Below are 20,296 nucleotides of genomic sequence, written 5' to 3' on the forward strand. Positions count from 1 at the left end.
TGACAATCAGAGACGGGGGTTGCATTCGAGAATGGGCACGATTAAGACTTGTTTGATCGTGGATCTATAGACAGGGGCCAACATGGTCGTGTTTGATAGAAATCATCGTCCATGGTTGTTACTCGGGCAGAATATCAGTGAATGAGCATTGGATATTCGAAAAAGCCCATAACGTCGAAAAGAGTGGAGTGATCTTGTCCAAAAGGTCCTCTCTACTCCGCGCGTCCCAACCTCCCAGTTGCTCTTTCCTTAAGCAACTTGTTCTCATGGATCCGCCCCACTGCAGTGGATCGGGTAGACCCCTTGCCCTGATCTCAGAACCACGGGGCTTACGCATGGACCCTGCCCCTCCTCGAGAACTGTCATCGTTATCGCCCCCGAGTCACCAGCACCAGGTGTCAGCCCACTCATCGCGGCTCTACCGAGAAATGGGCGCTAGTACCCTAGTAGGTAGCGCCAGTTGAGATAGCGCATGCCCTGACAAGCTTGAGGTGTTGATTCTTTCCACCGCCATCCACAATATCTTGTTCTGACCTTCAGAAGAGTGTCAACAAACCACTCCGAGAGAGGCCGCGAATAGCCAGTTGTGAGCGGGCGGATAGTCCCGGAGGCAAATTGCCCAGAGTGGAAGCCAAGTCGAATAAGCTTTGACAGGGCTTGCCTGGGTCAGACTGGTACACAACCACGACACTCTGACGACAGACCCAGAGAATGAGGGGCATAAAGAGTGGATCGGTGTCTTTTCGCTCAACTCCCTTCAAACAAAAACAATCATCACAAACTGCGAGCAGCAATGGTATACTGGGGATGCTACTACCATCACCCCAGCTCTGGGAGCTGGAGGTATCTGCCCCAAGTGGCCCTCCAGGTTCATGCCACCATCTTGTCCACCACCTCACGCACCACCCTCACCCAGATATTCACCAACCGCACCTCCGAGGCCATCAGCGAGGTCGCTTATCGCTTTCCCCTCTATGAAGGCGTCAGTATCGTGAGATTTCAGTGCCGTGTGGGCGACCGAATCCTACGCAGTGAGGTCCGGACCAAATACCAGGCCAACCAGGACTATCAGAATGCAGCCAGCCAGGGCCAGTCGGCAGCCGTCCTCGATCAGTCTGGCCAGGAGTCGGATATCTTCCTGTTGCGAATCGGAAACGTTACGCCCCATGCCCTGATCACGGTCGACATAACCTTCGTCCACGAACTCCAAACAGATAGCCAAACCGATGGCATCCGCTACACTTTACCGAATGCTATTGCACCCAGATACGGGGTTACGGCATCTGACGACATCCCATTCTCATATGATCGGTCCATCGAGCAGAAAGGTCTCGCCATCACAGTAGACGTCAAGATGGAGAAAGGATCCGCTATTCGCGAAGTTCAATCCCCCAGCCATCCCGTCCACGTCTCCCTCGGTCGCATTTCCTCCTCAGAGACATCCGCCGACTTCGCACCCCATCATGCATCTGCATCGCTACGCCTGGAGCAGGAACACCCACTTCTGGATCAAGAATTTGTGCTGATTGTCAAAGCGGACAACACGGACTCGCCACGCGCTCTTCTGGAGTCGCATCCCACCATCCTAAGCCAGCGAGCCCTAATGGCCACACTGGTTCCCAAGTTCCACCTGCCCCCGGCGCGTCCAGAAGTGATCTTCGTCGTCGATCGAAGTGCTAGCATGTCAGACAAGATCTCTACCCTACGATCCGCTTTGCAGGTCTTTCTAAAGTCTCTACCTGTCGGGATTTCGTTCAATATCTGCTCGTTCGGTAGTAGACACTCTCTCCTCTGGTCGCGGAGTCAAGTCTACAACTCCGTGAGCTTACACAGAGCACTGGCTCTCGTCGAGACAATGAGCTCTGATATGGGAGGAACCAATATGCTCGATGCCGTTGAGGCAGTCGTGAAGAGTCGTCTCAAGAACCAGGACCTGGCGGTACTCATTCTCACCGATGGTGAGATCACCCGCCAAGAAGAGCTCTTCCACTTTGTCCGGGCCACGTCCGCCGATCATACCGCCCGTTTCTTTACCTTAGGCATTGGCGAAGCCGTCTCACATGCATTAATTCAGGGTGTTGCCCGGGCTGGGAATGGGATTGGCCAGTCAGTGCTTGCATATGAAGAGCTCGATCGCATGGTAGTGCGCATACTGAAAGGTGCCCTTGGTCCACACATTTACGATTACACCCTGAAGATACAGTATGACGACGCGGAGGGAGACTTCAACATGGTGGACCACGACCCAGAGGAGACAGAGACGGAAACGCTCCATGGGGAAATTACGACGCCCAGTGATGACCAGAAGCTGCCCCAAAAGCCTATCCTCCTGTTCGATCCCTCCTTCCAGGAGCTCAACGAAGCCCCGGAACGCAACCCCCTACCCCCCCATCCATCACACCTCCCAATATAATCCAGGCCCCTCACAAATTCCCAATTCTATACCCCTTCATCCGAAGCACCGTCTACCTTCTTCTCAACTCAACCCGCACCCCACAATCCCTCTCCGTACACGCCACCTCCAACCACGGTCCACTCGAGCTACAAGTCCCCATCGAAGACATCGGCTCCGGCGAAACCATCCACCAGCTCGCGGCCCGGAAAGCCATCGTGGAGCTTGAGGAGGGGCACGGCTGGCTCACGCATTCTTCGTTCGAACCCTCAACCAAATCAGCCCTCGCCATCCTTGAATGCCAGCGCCTCGGACTCAAATTCCAGGTCCCAGGTCGACACTGCTCATTTGTCGCGCTGGAAGGAGACCAGGTCCATGAATCCGAAATCATATCCAAGGCAGATTTGAAACACCGGGATAGGCGAACTTCTTCACCCATGGACCATCACGCTCGCGGTGGTTTTCGTGGTGGACTTGGTGGTAGCCCTCGTGGTGGCGCTCGCGGAGGTTATAGTTTACCACCTGGTTTGGCTTCGGAACAGAGGTTCGCGCGTTCTAATTCCGAACATAGGTCTTTGAGGTATACATCTACTGGAGGAGAGGCAAGATATATGTCTACTGGAGAAGAGGGGTTTTCGTTCCTGCCATCCCCTCCCTCCAGAAGTCCGGATACACTTCCACATACCACAAGCCCACGAATATGTCGCGAACAATTGGCAGGCCCTCCGGCGCGGCGACTCGCGGCTGGTCCAGCCCGTCCGGCAAAAGAGTCCCCATCACCACCATCGTCGCCGCTCCACGCACTGATCGTCCAGCAAACCTTCGATGGAACCTGGCTCTGGTCACCCGCACTTTTCGCTTCCCTGGAACTGGACCAAGAAAAGACCCGTACGCAGCTAGCACAGTGGCTCACCGAGGAAGGTCAGTTCGTGTCAGCGGACTTCCCACAGGGAGACGATGCCACGGTCCTTGCTACCCTTCTGGTGATTGCTCATCTGGAAGAGCGGTGTGCCAGTACAAGGGATATTTGGGATTTGATGAGAGAGAAGGCTGGGGAGTGGGTGCATGAGAAGACGGCCCGGATGGATGAAAGGGGGGTGAAATTGCTGGGGTTGAGGAACAGGATTCGGGGCATTGTAATGTGGGGTGGTGGATAGAGTGGTTATGTGAGTGTTTCTTGCTGTTGCTGCTGTTGTGGGTTTTTAGTCGTTATGGTGGGGGGTTGGAGGATGGTGAGGGATTGGGGTTATGGGATGCTTTTTTTTTCTTTCTTTTTTCTTGTATGGCTTTGAATGCTATTGCTTTGGGAGTATTTGGCAGGCAGGATGGCTGTTGGGTTTGGTGGTAATTAGCTGGCGTTCTGCTGCCTTAATGTCCGATTGGGGGGCTAATATGTAATTAGCAATGATACCGTCTATCGCAAGTTAACCAAGTACTAGAATGAAAACTGCTACCTGGAGATTATTTATATATTCATGACAGCGCATTTGGAAGAAGTCAAAAGGTAGAAATTCCGAGTCAGTGTTTGACCATCTCATCTCATCTATTCATTACCATCCAGCTGAAATGTTATTTAATGTCATAAGAACATGTTGTGCATGTTCCATCTACACCGAATAATGATAAATCGGGGTTGTTGGTTCGCGTTTGTTTAAAACATCGCCATCACCCCCTCGTCATCAATCGATGTAGATATAACTGAAATGAACCGCACGCATGATTGCGTCATCACCACCAAATTTGTATTTTCAAGTGGACTGACAACACAGGCTTTTGGTCTGGATGAAAAAGGATACTACTGCTGATAACCAGGGGTGTTAATTAGTTGTACTGGCAAAAAAAAACAAAAAGAAATGGTCCCAGAGGGGGTCGAACCCTCGACTTTAACGTTATTAGCGTTACGCTCTAACCAACTGAGCTATGGGACCCGGTTGATATATTCCGCCTCATTTTAATGTCTTATAAGCCAAAAATTAGTTTGATTCTAGAATTTGTTTTTGAAAGGGGGGAGGCATGGGGTCGTGCTTGGATATATGGTGTTGGTGGGTGGGTATGTATGCGTTGGGGAGGGGTTTGGGCCGGTGCTTTTGTGAGGGGGGGGATAATTGTAAAGTAGTATGTACTATAGGTCTATGTGCTTGATTGATCCCTGGGGATTAAGTGCTGGGGGGTGGGGAGGGAGGGCGGTTGGCTAAGGAGAAGTGCATGTCAGGCATTTTCTTGGGGTAAATGATGGAAGAGATGGGGGGGTGGAATGCAAGTCCGAAGGCCCAGACGGTTGAACTATGTCCAGGGAGACGGAATCAATTCAATTGATTACTCGTCTATTCAACATAGTTACTAGTTGACTCTAGCCCGGAAAACTACTATATGTACATATTTCCGATGAGCAGAGTAACTAAGTAAGTGCCTCGCTCGTATCCCCCCCCCCCCCCCCCCCCTCTCTCATATATTCTTCCCGCATTTTCGCCACTCCAAAACTCCAAGCCCTTCTCATGCAAGGTACATCTACTCCGACCCCGTGCGAGCGCTTTTTACCCTCATCACTTCAAGTCCCTGCATGGCGCGGCGCAGTCGGGCAGTGGTCTGGAGATTGCCCTCATGATACTCCACGAGGGCATCTGCAGCGTCTGCTGAAGTGTCCGGGGATCCATTCCGCACAAGATCGAAACAACAGCTGATTTCCTGCCCGGTGAGTTCAGACTCCGTGATGACAGTGCTGTATAGCTTACGGGAACGTTTCAGTAGGCGACTTTATACTGGCGGTCTTGTTCTATGAAAACGGTCGAAGCCCGGTTGCCATCCACCCTACCAGGAGACTGGGTCCGCCCATATCAAGGCGCGAGGCTTCGTAATGTTCGATGAATTCCTCCCTCGTGAGCGTTGTGAGGGGGAAGCTGGGTTGGGTTGAATACATCCTAGAAGTGTATTCTCGAAGCACCGAGGGGAATAGACCGACATCGAGCGGCTGGACATTTTGTGATGCTATTCCGGGAGGGCAGAGGGGTATGATGTTCTGTTCAGGGCAAGTGACAAAGAAGTCGAATGGGACCATAATATGCCAGCCCTCTATCAATAGTAGCTGCGTTCGCATCGTAGGAGGCATTAAATCATCACCACCTTTTGCATGCGGTATGAAAATTTCGGTCAGCCATTGCATCAGATGCATTTCATTGGTGTGCCCGTATGGGTCGATGCGGACCATCTCATCATCCTCATCCAAGTGCGGAGCCAGCTCCTGATGGACGGACCTGTCTCCCCTTGAGAACGATAAGTGGGGGGGCATGACATATGCTTGGGCATTGGCACACTCCATCACAGATGCCCAGTCTTGCCCATGGATTGTTTTGCCAGCCGATTTTTCATGCAGCAGCGAGAGATGGAGCAGGAGAGACTGGCGCCTCTGAGGAAGGCCCATCAGAAAACCCCTTTCAGCAACAACCGACCACATGTTTTTGGGAGGGGGGACGTATATTGCCCCATTGTCGCATGATACAGGCGGATGAAATCGTAGATGGCTTCGTCATGCGTCCGACTATGTCAGCGCCGCAGGGGAAGCCAAGTTCAGCGAACCGTTCGATCTGCTCACACATCCAAGCCTCATCTTCAGGGCCGAGAGGACCTGCTCTCGGATCCTTGTGCGGGTGACTGTGACACTGATATGATAATCCGATGAGAATCCAATGTCTGACTAGACAAAGTATCCTCGGCATTCGCAGATATGATGAGCCTCATTAACTATGCGCAGTGAAGTCATCATTTCAACGGAACATGCATTATGCCCAGGCAACCATGGCACTGTGGCAGGCCCCCAGCGGCCCGACAACTCAATTGAATATTCGACCGGCCTCGACGAAAAAAAAGCATGCGATGCAAAATGTACGGAGTTACCAACCCATACATACATAGTTGTGTCTGGCAAAGAGCAAAAAGAGATGGTCCCAGAGGGGGTCGAACCCTCGACTTTAACGTTATTAGCGTTACGCTCTAACCAACTGAGCTATGGGACCCAGTTGATGTGGAGGTCGGCTGGTTTAGCGCTACACAACCCTAGATTGTGGTTTAGTAGAGACAATATGGATTCTGAGACAAAAGTGTAGGTAGCGATCTTCCAGGGTTCGAGTTCACCTTGACTCGATAATTTGAATTATCAATTGAATTAAACGCTTACTTTTACTCCGGCATGTTTCGATTTGCTTCGCGAAGAGTACCTGTTTCTGGACTTGGATTCGTGAGACGAATAAGTATATGACGGAACATTCACCAGCATCCAACATCTAAAAAAAAAATCAAATTAATCCAGCTTATCTGAATCACAAAAAAGTACCACCCACCTAACTATCCCCCCCCCTCCTTTTCATTGCACCCCGCTTGGTGATATCATACCATAGCAACAATACCCTGCCTGATATAACGTCACCAATATCGCCCAGCCATAGCATGAACCCCCCCATGGTCTCTTTTCAAAGTCAAGAGGCTGATACCCCCATCCCCTTACAGATAATTGCGAAAATCCCATGTCCCAACCATTAACGGCATATTTAATCCTTTGCCAAACGCTATTAAATCCCCACTACATACTGCAGAAATACTCAACTGTAATCCCTCTCTTTCAGCCCAAGAGGTACTGAATCTCAGATCCCCCGAAATCAAGCCACTACCGCAGCCCCCCCCACAGACGATATACACCTGTCCAGAACACCAATCCACTCAGACTCCCACGGGTTGAATAGCATTAAACACAAATCGGGAATCCCTCTCAAGATTTATCCTTTATAAAAAAAGAAAAAAAAAAGAAAAAAAAAAGAAAAAGCACAACCCTCCACCCCACCAAAAGACCTACCTGATACAGTCAGTCTCTCTCTACCCACCAACTATATACACAAGCACTACAAGGCCAAATCTTCCCTATACATTTAAGCTGGCTTGTATAACAACAAACCTGGGCAGAATATATCAACCGGGTCCCATAGCTCAGTTGGTTAGAGCGTAACGCTAATAACGTTAAAGTCGAGGGTTCGACCCCCTCTGGGACCATCTCTTTTTGCTTTTTGATTCTCTGTTCCGCCCCACCTTACAATGGATGGATAGATGAGATAGGATAGTATGATTGAATATATATATATATGATATGGGGAGGGAGGAAGGAAGGAAGGAAGGAAGGAAGGAATCTGAATTAACTTTTTGTGATTTGGTTCTACCACGGTGGGTGTGTGCGTGGAAGCAGCTTATTCTGACGGCATCATTATTTATTTACCCACCACCTCCTTTGACATATCATCGCTCGACCAACAGCTGTCTCGAGAACCTCCTCCCCAGGTGTCACTACTTCTTCCCATTATTTGATAATCGCCCAATACGTCCGTCCATCCATAAGAGTGTAGAATCATCATAAATATTCTAGCAGGTTATTCATATATACATACCACACATACATACAAGCCGGCATCGGAACCCAGCAATCCAATGTCATGCCACGCTATCTAACCATAATACTTTCTACCATCTTACCATCTAATACACCCCCATCCCCGTTTCCTAATACCCTACCGCCTCCTCGCATCCCTCATCGCCTCCTCAACCAACCAAACCGTAACATCCTGCGCATCCCGTCCGACCCTCCAGCTCCCGAGCACGACGCCCTTCTTATCCAACAACTCCTCCGCACGTGCCCATCGCCTCCGCCACAGCTCTTCCCGTTTATTGGGAAGCGGAGCTGCTGGAGCATAGCTCGAGCTGCCGTTGTTGCTGCCAGAGTTGGTATTGGTGTTGGTCCTGCTCAGTGAGGAATTGGATTGTGTGGAACGGAGGATATTAGACGGGGAGGCAGACCAGGGGAGACGGTCGGAGGCGTATTGGAGGGCGGAAGTGGCCGCTGTTGCTGCGGCGGCGGGGTAAGATTGTTTTTGCGGCGGGAGGCGGTTGGTGCTCTGTTGTGTGCTCTGGGTGCTCTGGGAGGAGATGGAGCCTGTTGTTGACGAGTTGGTGTTTGCTCGACGGGGGGGAGGGGGTGGAGGGGGTTGTTTTCGTGTAGGTCTTGGGTCGGTTTCTTGACCTTGGGCACCTGGTCTAGGGCGGAGGGATAATTGGGAAGGATTGCGTTCGTTAACGTTGGAAGTTATCCAGTATAGGTCTTGATCTGTCGAGATGTCTGGTTTAGTCGAGGAACGGCGTGGCGGGAGCGGGGGCATGGGTTTGCGTTTGATGGTGTCCTGCAGAGGGGTTGTATCTCTCCCCAGATCTGGGTTGTTCGAAACGGAGCGGAGGGCGGATGGTTTGGAGGGTTTCGTGGGTGGCGTACGCGCGGTGGGCTTTTTCATATCAACCAGTGGCACTTTTTGCTCTGCCTCGTCACTGAGATCAATCAGGTCGGCGTTGTCCAAGCTGACGGTATCTGATAGATCAGGCCTCGTGGGCCGACGAGGGGGCAACGCAGGCCGGTTCGATGCCGTGTCTGCATCGTCCACGAGTTGAGGGGTGCTGCGGCTCCGCGACAGATCGTGCTCCAGATGATCGACCGACTTCTCGAAGAACTTTCTCCGGTCCGAAGTTGTCACGTCGCGGATGAAGATCCCTAGAATTCGTCCGGGGTTCGCCAGGACGATGTCGGTGTAGACCTCCAGGTCCGCCTCGCCGCTATCACCGACAAGGATGAACTTGCGGGACGGAAAGTCTCTGAGAATTTGCTCCAATGAGCCCCTCTTCCGCTCCGCTGTTGGTTCAAATATGCCCTGGAGCATACCGCTGTACTGCTTCAGGTGGAAAGACCCCCGGGGGAGACCCGCAAGCTTGAAGTAGCGTTCGAGAAGCGGATAGAGCTGCCACGGCGCATTGGAGACGTAATGCATGTCCACTCCCATCTTGGCCAGCTTGCCATACCATTCGGTGACTCCGTCGACGGTCAACTCGTTCAGCTCGCGCACGAATGTATTGCGGAACATCTCCTTCGCTCCACTCGTGATAGCCGAATGTTTCACCGTATCGTCGATATCACTGATCAAGCTGACGCCCGTCGGCTCGATAACCTGGACCTCCTTCATAACAGAGAGGTCCTCCGAAGCCAAGACGCGGATATGAGTCGGAACGAACGTCAACGCCGCGCGTAGCTGAAAGTGACCCGACTCGTCAGTCATGACGCTCCTCGACTGACTCTTGCCATCGTTGAAAAAGAACACCGTGATAGGCACCTCTGTGACCGGATTCGTGAGGAACGGACGCAGCCGCTCCATCAGATGCGCATTAGCCACCGTTATCTCATCCTTGGTCAGCTGCGTAGTATCAGTCGAGACTCGCTGCAGAGGCCGTCCAGGGGACGACTGATTCTCCGCGCTGTCCTTCCACGCCGAATCTGCCCTCCCCTCCGCGTTCTTGATAATCGACTGAGCCTCCGTATCCACCAACTCCTCCTCCCCTTTGTCACTCGTCCTCTGATACCCCCCATTTCCACCTGGACCTCCACCTCCGCCGCCCCCCTCATTCACATTATTAGCCGGAGCCGGCACGCCACTCAACTTCCTCGCCAGCGCAACCATCAACCGATGCTTCCGCGTCATCGGCCCGCGATGAGGCGAATACACCCAGCCCCGAACATCCACCGCAACAACAGCATTCTCATCCTCCATCTCATCCCACCCGGACCCCAACGCCCCAGTCTCCCCCCTATACTCCTCAATGGTATCATTCGAGCCTCTCCTCCCACCATACAAGCTCCCCCTCCCGTTCCCATCCCCCATCCCATCCCTCTTCACCAACCGTCTCGCATAACTCGGAAAAATAACCATCTCCTCAAACTCCGACCTCGCAATCTCCACATCGGGAAACGCCCCTGGCGTATTCCCATAATTCTCATACTCGCGCTGCTGGCCCCCACTCCCGTTTATTTGTGCCGACCACTGCGCCGCATACGTCTGTCGGAGCTCGTTTGCCGCTTTCAGGTACCCGTAGACCTTCTTGCGGCGGGTTCCGGGCGTCCATTCGTACTGCGACATTGTCTCTGGCGCGCCGCTGTCGTTTGACTTGCCCTTGCCCTTGGTATTGGTATTGGTATTGGTATTGGTATTGGTGCTATCCTTGCTGTTGCTGCTGCCAGCCCGTAACCACCGCTGAACCGGTCCAGTATTCCCGGAGGTAGGCGCAACCAACCGTCTTCCCTTCCCAACCAAATACCCCAGAACCCCCCGTTTCCCTGACCCTACTCCCCGGCGCCGGGCAAGCCGTGCCTGCTGCCGCCGGACGATAGCACGGTAGACTCTAGCTTGCGCGCGGTGGCGCCAGGCGGGGAGGGTCTCGTGGCGAAGACTCCAGAGACGGGACTGCGCGCGACGGGTATTCTGGGGGCCGAAGAGGAAGCGGACGAGACGGAGGAGGTTCCCTGTTGTGCGGAGGCGATTGGGGAGGATGCGGAGGGGGGAGGGAAGGGGGAGCGGTTGCGGCTGTGGTGGTGGTGGTGGTGGTGGTGGCCGGACGAGGGACCGGGGCGGGCGCCAGCGAGTTATTCGGGGAGGGAGTTTCGGAGCCACGATTTGGTTTTTGTGAGGATATTTATGGGAGGTGTAAGTGGTGGCAGCGGTGCTGATGGTGATTTAATGGAGGAGGAATGGTCAGCTGCCTTGTTTCTTGTTTGTGTGTGAGAGCGTTAGTGGAGATGATGACGAAGTCGGGGATCGGGAGGCTCAGTCATCCGAGGGACGGCCAATCATGGTGTGGACGAAGGTGGGAATTCAGGCTAGGTGCAGGACCGTCGTGCAGCTAGATTGGGTGGTGTTTCAAGTGAATTAATTGTAAGTAAATGGATGGCTGCAGGCGCATGGCGAAGACAGCGTCAGGTTGACGGCGGGAAGAAACCAAAGCAACTTGCAGTGGGGCCGATCGCCGCCCGATCGGGAAGGCTGGGCGGGTTATCGAATGCGAAGGCTTTACTGCCATCAAAGATAGAATCATAATTCATCACAATTATTTCAATTAACTTAAAGATATTATTGGCCTTATTATCTCCCATATACATTTATATACGGGGCATGGCTCACTCTACCCTTGGTTGGTGAGCCTGCGGTGTCTATGGTATATCAGATACGAAGCTCTAAATAGTTGCCACAAAAGAAGGTCGAATGATCGGGCATTGTTAGAAAAATGCTTGACGCTTCTCCAAGCATCACGCAGGGAACATCGATCCATGCAGGAACCACCGACGGTAGACGCCGGAGGGCCTGGCGCTGCATGGATTTCACCGAGAACCAGTCCCGTTTCGACTTGAGGATCAGAGAAGTAGCCGTGAAGGGCATGAACCCAATCGGCGTTCACGCAGAATCCTGGTCTTCGGTATAGTTCACTTTCTTCGCTCGTTGACTGCGACGAGTACGGCCCTCGGACTGCTTCACTGGGGTCTCGGGGGCATCAGGGGCATGGTCGGGAACATCTTCATCCGTGGTAGACGGGAAGGAAAGGTCCGGAGAAGCCTTCCGCTTCCTCGAAACCGACTTTTTCACGCTCGAGGCTTTCTGCACCCGTCGAGCCTTGGAGACCGGCGTGGCCGGTGCGTTGCCGTCTGGCCCGTCCGTCAATGGGGCCGCCTTCTCGCTCGCCACCTTCGCGGGAGTGCGGCGGGGGCTTGGAGCAGCTTTGGTGCGAACAATCTTCTTAGGTCGAAGCCATTCCTCCATGGTGGGAGGCCAATAGACCCGACCGTCGGGACCACCCATCCCAATCTCTTCTTCCGTGACTGTCCGCACCGGCGGGACCTGGCCCTCAAGGTTCACAAACGCGCCATCCTTCTTGGTCTTCCTGGGTGGTTTGAAAGGTTGATTCTCGTCGTTGCGCATATGAGGGATCATGGCGTTCACCAACTCATGACCGGGAAGCTTGAATGTCCGCATCAATTCGAAGACGGCCTGCTCCTTGTCCTTGGCTTCAATCATCAAGTCCATGGTCGGATCGCACGGGGGCAGGGTGGCCACTCGAGGGCTGTGCTTCCGACGCTGGCGATTGGTGATGGCGGCCGGAGTCGGCTCGGAGTAGTGCATCTTCTGCGTGATGTTCTTGCGAGTCCAAGTCGCCTTGATGCGATCGAAGAAGTTCATGATGTCCAGCGTGCCCTCACGAACCTGACTGTCATCGAAGATGATATTGTGATGATGGAAGTCCAGCACCAGTGGGATGTTCAGCTCCTCGCAGATGGGCAGGAGATCGTGGACCGACCAGCTGACGTCATCATTCTCAAGGACGAGCCGGTTCTTGATGTCCTGTGAGAGGTCCTTGTAGTTTTCTCGAAAGCGATCGAGCGTAGCCTGTTTGTCTCCAAAGACACCTCCCATGTGCAGGATCATGACCGCATCCCGATCCTGCTGCGGAGGTAGCCGGAGGAGCTGGAGCATCTCGGAGTGGTACTCGAGATCTCGGATGGAGTTCTCCGCCACTTCTTCTCGGGGCGAACCGAGCTGGGTGAATTGACCAGGATGGACAGTCACCCGATGGCCCAGCTCCGCAACAAGGCGACCCGCATCTGCCAGCACGTCCGCCGCAAAAGGGGCCAGCTGGTAGCCGTAAACTTTGTGGCTCGCGAAGGGGAACATTTCACTACTCAGACGCATGAACTTGATCCCATACCGGTCATTCCACCGCAGTATTTTCAGGAGATCCTTGGCATTGGTGAGGCCCAAGTTCTCGACGTACGCCTTTCCGAGGGCGATCTGGGGGGGCTTGGTCCGGTCTGGACGGTTCTTGGTCGGATGGGGCGGCTGCGACGGATCGGAGAGGGGGTGTCGATTCTCGAGGATGGAGGCGATGCGGCAGGTCCGGGAGCAGAACACGGGCGGGTTCGCGTACCGCAGATAGGTGTTCAAGCAGGCCTGTTCATAATGAGGAATTGCACGGGAGAGGAGCCGATCCGACTCACATAGCCTAATCGCCCTTTCCAAGGGAGGGGCAGGTAGCTGCTGTAGACGGGCGGGGGGCGCGACAGGGCGTCCTGAAGCTCCTCCGCTCCGACTGGAACGTCCTCGTCCGACTCTGGATCCATTGCATCCTTGTGTGATTCCCTGGCCGGCGGGGCCTCTTTCACATCGGCATCTTGGGCGCCGGAAATGACCTCAATGGCTGGCATCACGGCCGGGGTAGCGTTCGAGACACTGCGTGTTGCGGACAGCTGGAAGGACCGAACGGGTGTCACTGGTCGGGATGACCAGGAATGTAGGCGGGATAATCTGGTAGAGATCAAAGTTGGAGCGCGGTGGCGATGCGTTGGCAAGGAGGGAGAGGGAAAGATTGCCACAGCGAGTTGAGAAGTTATCCGCATGAACGAGCAGTGGCGAACGGGACGGAAGGAGCCAGATTTCTGGCGGCCATGGAAACGAGGGACATGCTGGGCGGGGAGAAGGGCGCGCTGGACCGTCTGCGTGGACGCAATGGGCCGCAGAGACATCCAGCAAACCGGGAGGGAGGCGGGTAGAGAGCAAGGCGGATCGGAGCTAGGGAAGGGGATCAGCCTGGGGGGAGCGATGCATGGTGATTGTTGGTGGGAGGGAGAAAAGGGCGCGGAGAGAAAAAGAAGATGATGCAACACGCGACGCGATCGAGGCCGATCGGCGCTAGTCCGTTCCTGCAGCCGCTGAGCCGCTTTGGGTCACACGTCGATCTCGAGGTTTGGCGACACCCTACAATTCCCGATGTGGACAAGGAAAGCCACGTGACATGACATTATATCCTACTGACTATCCCTATCAAAGTTAGCCAATGTAGCTTAACTAGAGAGGGGTGTCACCACATCCTCAATCCACATCCACCCCAGCCAGGAACTGAGTCCCTACCTATCAGACCTCCCACCCAGCATCTCCCTCCCATAAGCTCCTGTCCTCCGATCAAACCACCACCGATAAAACGGCCAAGCCAAGCTCCCCACAAGTCCCAAGCTCCAATCCCATACGGCCCAAAATCTCGGACTCGGACCACGCATATTATTCAACAACAACTCCGTATCAAAGTCCATAGTAATAAAAAATCTCCCCTGTTTCAACCCATGGATTGTCTTCTCCGCCACCTTGGCGGGCGACAACCCACTCCCATCGCCCTCCAACTCCTTCAACAGCTCCGGCTTCCCCCGCTGTTCCTCCACGTACGCCTCCGTGTAGATCGTGCCAGGGAACGAGCAATGGACGCGGATTTCCTGCTGTGAGCGGTAGAGGAGGACTTCCTGGCGGAGGGTATCGGCGAGGGCGCGCGTCGCAGCTTTGGTGGGCGTGTAGGCGACGTAGCCTGGGAGGCCGAGGAAGGCGGCGGTGGAGGCAGTGAAGATGAGATGGCGGGGGTGCGATTTCTCGTCTGCAGATTTGGGGGGCTCGGCGAGCCAGCGGCAGAGCAGGGCGTGCGCAATGTACGCGGCGGAGAGGTAGTTGCGGTCCATGCAGGTTTTGATGTGCTGGGAGGAGATGTCGGCGAAGAAGCCGATCTCTTCGGCGGTGCCGCCAGCGACGCAGAAGAGGATGGTGGGGAGGGGTTTGAGGGTCGCGATGAGGGACTCGACCTCGGTTGCGTCGGTGAGGTCCACGGGGTGGGCAGCGATGGCTTGGTCCGGGTGTTGGACGCGGGTGAGCATTTCACGGCGGGTTTCTTCGAGGGGGCCCGAGGAGCGCGCGAGGATGGTCACATTGGCACCTGGGAGTGTTAGCTGGGGTCAGAGGAGGGAAAACGGAGGAGGAAGGGGGAGGGGAGAACCTTCGGCGGTTAGCTGGAGGGCGAGCTCGCGTCCGAGGCCTTTGGAGCCCCCCGCGATGAGGACCGTCTGGAGTACATCTGGGGTGAGCGGGGCATTGGCAGTGGAGTGGCCGGTTCAAGATTAAGTACCTGTCCGTGAACATCGAAGTGGCTGGTACGCTTCATGGTCCGTGCGGGACGAGACGCGAATTTGTTGTCAGATTATTGCTCTGCTGTGATACAGCAGCCTGGTTCAATACTCCGTAGTGTGAGTGGGTAGATGGTGTGTTGTGGAGGCAATGGTTCTGTGCAACGAGAAATCCCGTCATTGGAGCCCCTGACATGCGCGGTTGGGACATAAATAGCTCGACAATTAGCGCGTAGCTCACCTGATGCTCTCTAGCCGTTTTTCAACCGAATCCAGTGGAGCCAAAATGCTTAGCATTAACTACAAAAACCAGCAGAAGAAAACAAAACAACCAAAAAACTTACAGAATTATTGAAAGGTCCCCTGAATGTTTAGGAACAGTAAAAATGATGCTCCACATTTCCACGGGCCATGTTTTCGCCGATTACAGTAGAATGAACATTGTGACATATACCTGCGCATTCCTGGAACCCAAATGCCGACCACTAGGCTGCCTTGGACCCGCATTCCTGCAGCTCGGCCCCTGGGATATCGTCGGATTTGCCCGTGTTTGTTGGAGATAATCAGCGAATCGATACTTGAAATTCCGGGGTTAATGATGGTCTTGAGTTTGGGCCCGCGGATATCCAACCTTAAACGCAAACTCCAGCGAAACTTTCCGATCCCCGATTCCATGGATCTAGATTGATACCCTGGGGGAGATAAGGTTACCTTTTTTTGGAGGATTGAATGGATTGGACGGCCACCGGGAACAAAAGAAAGTCTGTACAAACATTCATTGGATTGGGCAGGTTGATCTCGCTCTTCCGAGATGGAGATTGGATGGGAGAAATGAACGTCCGCAGCTTACGACATGCTTGCAGCCCCCGCTCATCTCTCTCACCCAATACTCTATGTCATCGCAGTCCACGGCATAGGGCGCGCATATTGGTGTTCAATATACGGGCCCCCAACATAACCCCCCCCCCTTTGCAGACTAACAATCCAGCCCAGTATTACAGATCGAACGGGATAGAAGAGCTTTGGATGATCATTTGAGATGATATAACAACGCAACTTGTTCACTTGATCAATTCAACTTGAATTAATATTTCAACCCCCCAACGCCCCAAATCCCCAAGAGATCAATGAGTCATAGCCGTCCATCCATAACCAAAAAAGAAAAGAGTCCCCTCCGATCCGAATCGGAGAATGTGAAAAAAGAAATAATGATTGGCGCTGCCCGGAATCGAACCGGGGCTGGCACGGCCACAACGTGACGTCATACCACTAGACCACAGCACCTGTTGTGATGGAAAGCTCTCGGATTATAACAATATGAGGTAAATCTTGCCTATCAACCGGGCTTGCCCCGAAGATCCTTTCGAATATTCTTGTTGTTTGGTTGTCTAGACGGGCTGCAGAATCATGACAGGATTCAAAACGGTATCAAGAATTGCTAACTTGAAATCCCATGTCATATCGGGCATCAACAATGACCTATGCATGGTATCAACTGCGTAGAGGGCGAGTGGCATCAGAACAGCTATTAAACTTGCGTTTACTGAAGTATATAAGAACAGAAGCAAAATTGTACTATATTGACTACTCTAGACTAGATAAAGAACAGGAATCTTGCCAGACGGATGTCTTAACTGGACAGTCTATAAGATATATCAAAAGAAACAAGATAAAAAAGAGCTCGTATCACGCCTACTTAGGTGTCTGGAGACCTTTTTAGTCGAGTGGTCTGTTTGGTCTGTCAGCTCGGCTTGGCTTTATCTATCTGCGGAAGACAAGGCTACTAGACTCTAGGACTGTATAGTTGAGATGCGAGCTTATTTCTTGAGACTCTATATATCACGCTGTTAGTATAATTAAGCTAAGCTGGCATATAATTTTTGTCTTCAAATGCTATCCAGTCAAGAATGTCTTCTGTAGGTAGGCCTTTAAGAATACTGCCTCCTGTAGATTAGTTGCAAGATAAGAAGACGGCCTCCCGTAGGGCCTGTTCAGCAAGGTTAATAAGACGGCCTCTTCTTGGCAGTTCGCCAAAGATTGAACAGCAGCGACTGCTTGATCTCCGAGCTTCTTCGCGGTTTCGGCTTGATCCGATAATACCTGATCTGAGGGTTGCTCTCTATTTACTCTGTATATGGCACGACCAACACGCAGAAGCATACCACAAATTAATGCTCACACTGGGATACTCCGAATACAGTAATCAACCTCCACCCCAACATCACTCCCACCCCCACTAAACATCCGCAGTAATCCAAGCCGGCGACATCGGCCACCTGATAGCCCGAACCATGGCCTCCAACTACAACCCGCACTGCAAAGCCCTACACACCAACTCCGCCCTCCCCGCCGAGCCAACTGCAGAATCCCACCCCGAACTCCACGCCAAAATCCAGAACACCCCCCTCACCGACTCCGAAAAAGAATCCATCATCCGCACCGCCACCATCTCCAAAGACGGAATGACCTACTACCAGCAACTCTCCACCCGCCCACAGACCCTCGGGTACAGTCTGACAGACAGCCCCGTTGGTATTCTAGCCTGGATCCACGAGAAACTGCATGACTGGACAGATAACTATCCCTGGACGGATGACGAGATTCTGACTTGTGTGACTATCCACTATTTCTCGACGGCGGGGGCGGCTGCCCCGGGTTCGGTCTACTATGCTATGGAGCATAGCAGTCCTGGTGCGCTTGTGGAGGCGCAGAAGTATGTGGATGTTCCGTTGGGGATTGCGCGGTTTGCGAAGGATCTGGTTCTGTTGCCGAGGTTGTGGAATCAGACGCTGGGGAGGGTTGTGTCTGAGAGTGAGTATGCGAGAGGTGGGCATTTCGCCGCGTGGGAATGTCCGACGGAGATTGTGGGGGATGTGAGGGCTATGTTTGGGAGGGGTGGGACTGTGTCCGGTTGTGTGGATGGGAGGGATGGGGTTTGAGTAGAGCATGGTTGTATATGCGCTGATGTGCTATGATCTTGGTCGCAAGGCTCTGCCAAGGTGTTGTGTGTAGCAATCCGGGTTGCGTGGAGTCTTGACCAAATAAATAATTTGCAGATTTTGTATACAACTTGATAACCAAAACAACATAAACCAGATCCAACGCGGACATGCAAAGTCAGCCTATACAGGCAGCAACGCAATCATCTGGTATAAATCAGATCAATACTCCGAAAACACAAAAATTCTCGCCTCAATACTCTCCCTCGGCGCTGACGCCGTAAATTCCTCGATCTTAAACGCTGTATGCGGACAGCCCACTGCCACAACGAACACACGTTAGCCTCAACCCTCTCTCACTTAAATGCATTTCCCAACTCACCAGTTTCTTGTCGATCATCTTTCGGATTAAGATAAGCAGAGTCAAAAATCTTAAAAATGCAGACCTCCTGATTCGTCATCCGACTGAGATAGTAGAACCGATGCTGCGGGTTATATTTCGCCAGGTAGCTAGTGCGGACGAATTCTTCGGTGATGTGTTCCATTTCATCGAGGTCGGACATTGTGGATGTGCGCGCGTCGCAGATGGCGAGGGGCCATTGTGAGATTACTCCTTTGAGGGGGCGCCAGACGCTGGAGGTTTAATTTGGTATTGGCATGTTAGTTCTAATGCTTGTTGTGGAGGTGGTGTGGAGGTGCTTTTTTTTTCTTACTTGAAGATCTGCACCCGGTATTTTGTGGCCAGTTCCTCTACTTCTTCCTTCGGGAGGAGGCGGTGCAGACGGTCGAAGGCGCCGGCTGGGCTTTGGTCTGGTGGTGATACTTTGGGTTAGCGCTGGAATTGGGATGATATGGATGGGTGACATCTATTTATGTAGACCTGTGTACATACCGATATGGACGACATTTGCCTGACGGATCTTGGTCATCCGACCCTTGTCAACGCTTTTAATCCGGGTCGAAGAGTCCGTGTTCCGCATCTGTTTCTGTCAGAAATCATGCCCGTGCTTGTACTTATGGACCACAGATCGATAGCATCATGTCGCATCATTACAATTCAACTCAACTCAACTCACCCGCCAATCAAACACCTCGCACCGCTTAAACGCATCCCCCAGCCCGAGCTCTTCCCTAAGGAGTGCTTTTGCCTCAGGCAAAAAAGTCTGCAAGATCTGGTTTTCGTCGTCCCAGTCAATTTCTGTAGGAGACCACGATCGAAATTTAAAGCCGTGGTCCGAGAGCGTAAACTTCTCGGTTGAGCCGCGAACATCTTCGACTAGTTGCTCTGGGCCGAGTTTGAGGCGGTAGTTGCAGGTGGGGATGGTTTTCAGGACCCCGGCGCGGACCATGTATGGTTTCTGCTTTTTGAGGAGGGGAGAGTCGCTAAGATAGTAGAATCTTGTGTGGAGGTTCATGGTGGGAGGCTTTGTCATTGCGTTTGTGGAAGAGAAATCAAGGTTTTTCTGTTGGGTTGTTGGCTTGATGACTACTTAGTCGAGTATGTATGAGTGATAGTGCAGCCTCTCTGGTTGTATACCTTGGAATGCCGTAATTTGAAACACGAGAACCCTGATGCCTTTTCCACACAGTCTATGCTTTCAAGAATGAGGGGTAGGATCCCGCTAAGAGGGGTGGTGCGATCCCTCGCCCATTGAATAATGTCAGGCGGTATACTGTTACACTGAAGAATTATCATGCAAGTGCTTCTAGGGTTCTACCGCAAGATGTGTGGGTGTTGTATGCGCGGGAAAGGCAATATAGGAAGATGGACCGGCATAAAGCTTTGCGAGCTGACGAAGGGAAAACTGGAGAAAGTGGCCTAATTTGTAACTGTATCACCATTGTACCACTGGATTTGGTTTTCAGTGCGGAGTATATGCTGATAATTTAGCTGGTTGGTCGCTGCCTGAAGAAGGAAGAGGAGGGGGGGGGGGGTTTAGACTGCCCACCTTAATGAGGGTCGTGTGTATGGGCATACCGAGGAACCCCATTGAATAATAAGGAGGCACTACTATGCCCACAAACTACACGTCCGCAGTCCATTGACGATTACTCATTCCAGGAGCCATAATCCGCTAAAGCAACTGGCACTGTTTCTTCCAGTTAAACTCTCAAAGGGTAATCAGAGCTCCC

General features: G+C 52.8%; 7 protein-coding genes and 4 non-coding genes across 11 annotated transcripts; 3 read left to right on the forward strand and 8 right to left on the reverse strand.

Moving 5' to 3' along the window:
* Positions 1-570: 570 nt before the first annotated feature.
* On the forward strand, positions 571-3,549 carry BO70DRAFT_426290 (VIT and vWA domain-containing protein; the record flags this gene model as incomplete). Its single annotated transcript, XM_025547767.1, has 5 exons — positions 571-2,331; positions 2,460-2,725; positions 2,814-2,899; positions 2,964-3,161; positions 3,208-3,549. The coding sequence occupies exons 1-5, from the start codon at positions 794-796 to the stop codon at positions 3,547-3,549; spliced, it is 2,430 nt and encodes an 809-aa protein (XP_025402685.1). The 5' UTR covers positions 571-793.
* A 697-nt stretch (positions 3,550-4,246) lies between these two features.
* Positions 4,247-4,320, reverse strand: BO70DRAFT_t58. Its single transcript has one exon. It is a non-coding gene; the product is annotated as a tRNA-Ile (tRNA).
* A 529-nt stretch (positions 4,321-4,849) lies between these two features.
* Positions 4,850-5,928, reverse strand: BO70DRAFT_129993 (uncharacterized protein). Its single transcript, XM_025538016.1, has 2 exons — positions 5,125-5,928; positions 4,850-5,077 (listed from the first exon to the last, which is right to left on the reverse strand). The coding sequence occupies exon 1, from the start codon at positions 5,841-5,843 to the stop codon at positions 5,166-5,168; it is 678 nt and encodes a 225-aa protein (XP_025402686.1). The 5' UTR covers positions 5,844-5,928; the 3' UTR covers positions 4,850-5,077; positions 5,125-5,165.
* A 400-nt stretch (positions 5,929-6,328) lies between these two features.
* Positions 6,329-6,402, reverse strand: BO70DRAFT_t57. The gene has a single exon. It is a non-coding gene; the product is annotated as a tRNA-Ile (tRNA).
* A 953-nt stretch (positions 6,403-7,355) lies between these two features.
* BO70DRAFT_t44 lies at positions 7,356-7,429 on the forward strand. The gene has a single exon. It is a non-coding gene; the product is annotated as a tRNA-Ile (tRNA).
* Positions 7,430-7,953: 524 nt separating this feature from the next.
* BO70DRAFT_252657 (phosphatidate phosphatase App1 family protein) lies at positions 7,954-10,359 on the reverse strand (the record flags this gene model as incomplete). The annotated part of the gene is made up of 1 exon (XM_025538813.1): positions 7,954-10,359. A coding segment is annotated over one exon (2,406 nt), but the record flags the coding sequence as incomplete, so codon positions are not given.
* Positions 10,360-11,372: 1,013 nt separating this feature from the next.
* BO70DRAFT_358889 (UV-endonuclease UVE-1) lies at positions 11,373-13,839 on the reverse strand. The gene is made up of 2 exons (XM_025542401.1): positions 13,284-13,839; positions 11,373-13,236 (listed from the first exon to the last, which is right to left on the reverse strand). The coding sequence occupies exons 1-2, from the start codon at positions 13,488-13,490 to the stop codon at positions 11,689-11,691; spliced, it is 1,755 nt and encodes a 584-aa protein (XP_025402688.1). The 5' UTR covers positions 13,491-13,839; the 3' UTR covers positions 11,373-11,688.
* Positions 13,840-14,189: 350 nt separating this feature from the next.
* On the reverse strand, positions 14,190-15,325 carry BO70DRAFT_384883 (SDR family oxidoreductase; the record flags this gene model as incomplete). Its single annotated transcript, XM_025545690.1, has 3 exons — positions 15,227-15,325; positions 15,098-15,164; positions 14,190-15,037 (listed from the first exon to the last, which is right to left on the reverse strand). The coding sequence occupies exons 1-3, from the start codon at positions 15,260-15,262 to the stop codon at positions 14,190-14,192; spliced, it is 951 nt and encodes a 316-aa protein (XP_025402689.1). The 5' UTR covers positions 15,263-15,325.
* Positions 15,326-16,437: 1,112 nt separating this feature from the next.
* BO70DRAFT_t56 lies at positions 16,438-16,508 on the reverse strand. Its single transcript has one exon. It is a non-coding gene; the product is annotated as a tRNA-His (tRNA).
* An 850-nt stretch (positions 16,509-17,358) lies between these two features.
* BO70DRAFT_415271 (epoxide hydrolase) lies at positions 17,359-18,163 on the forward strand (the record flags this gene model as incomplete). The annotated part of the gene is made up of 2 exons (XM_025547367.1): positions 17,359-17,423; positions 17,475-18,163. Exons 1-2 carry the CDS (start codon positions 17,396-17,398, stop codon positions 18,161-18,163), a joined length of 717 nt encoding a protein of 238 aa, XP_025402690.1. The 5' UTR covers positions 17,359-17,395.
* Positions 18,164-18,385: 222 nt separating this feature from the next.
* Positions 18,386-19,578, reverse strand: BO70DRAFT_426293 (uncharacterized protein; the record flags this gene model as incomplete). Its single annotated transcript, XM_025547768.1, has 5 exons — positions 18,386-18,483; positions 18,546-18,796; positions 18,877-18,973; positions 19,056-19,143; positions 19,240-19,578. 5 exons carry the CDS (start codon positions 19,576-19,578, stop codon positions 18,386-18,388), a joined length of 873 nt encoding a protein of 290 aa, XP_025402691.1.
* Positions 19,579-20,296: the final 718 nt, after the last annotated feature.

The sequence above is a fragment of the Aspergillus heteromorphus genome (genome assembly GCF_003184545.1).
Source record: "Aspergillus heteromorphus CBS 117.55 chromosome Unknown BO70scaffold_3, whole genome shotgun sequence".
NCBI classification, from domain to species: Eukaryota; Fungi; Ascomycota; class Eurotiomycetes; order Eurotiales; family Aspergillaceae; genus Aspergillus; species Aspergillus heteromorphus.

Excerpts from the sequence above, each read along its gene's own strand:
- BO70DRAFT_129993 (XM_025538016.1), bottom strand. The coding sequence starts at position 5,843 with ATGTGGTCGGTTGTTGCTGAAAGGGGTTTTCTGATGGGCCTTCCTCAG.
- BO70DRAFT_358889 (XM_025542401.1), bottom strand. The coding sequence starts at position 13,490 with ATGCCAGCCATTGAGGTCATTTCCGGCGCCCAAGATGCCGATGTGAAA. Across the intron at positions 13,237-13,283 it reads GGAAAGGGCGATTAGGCTAT|GCCTGCTTGAACACCTATCT; the intron begins GTGAGTCGGATC and ends CATTATGAACAG.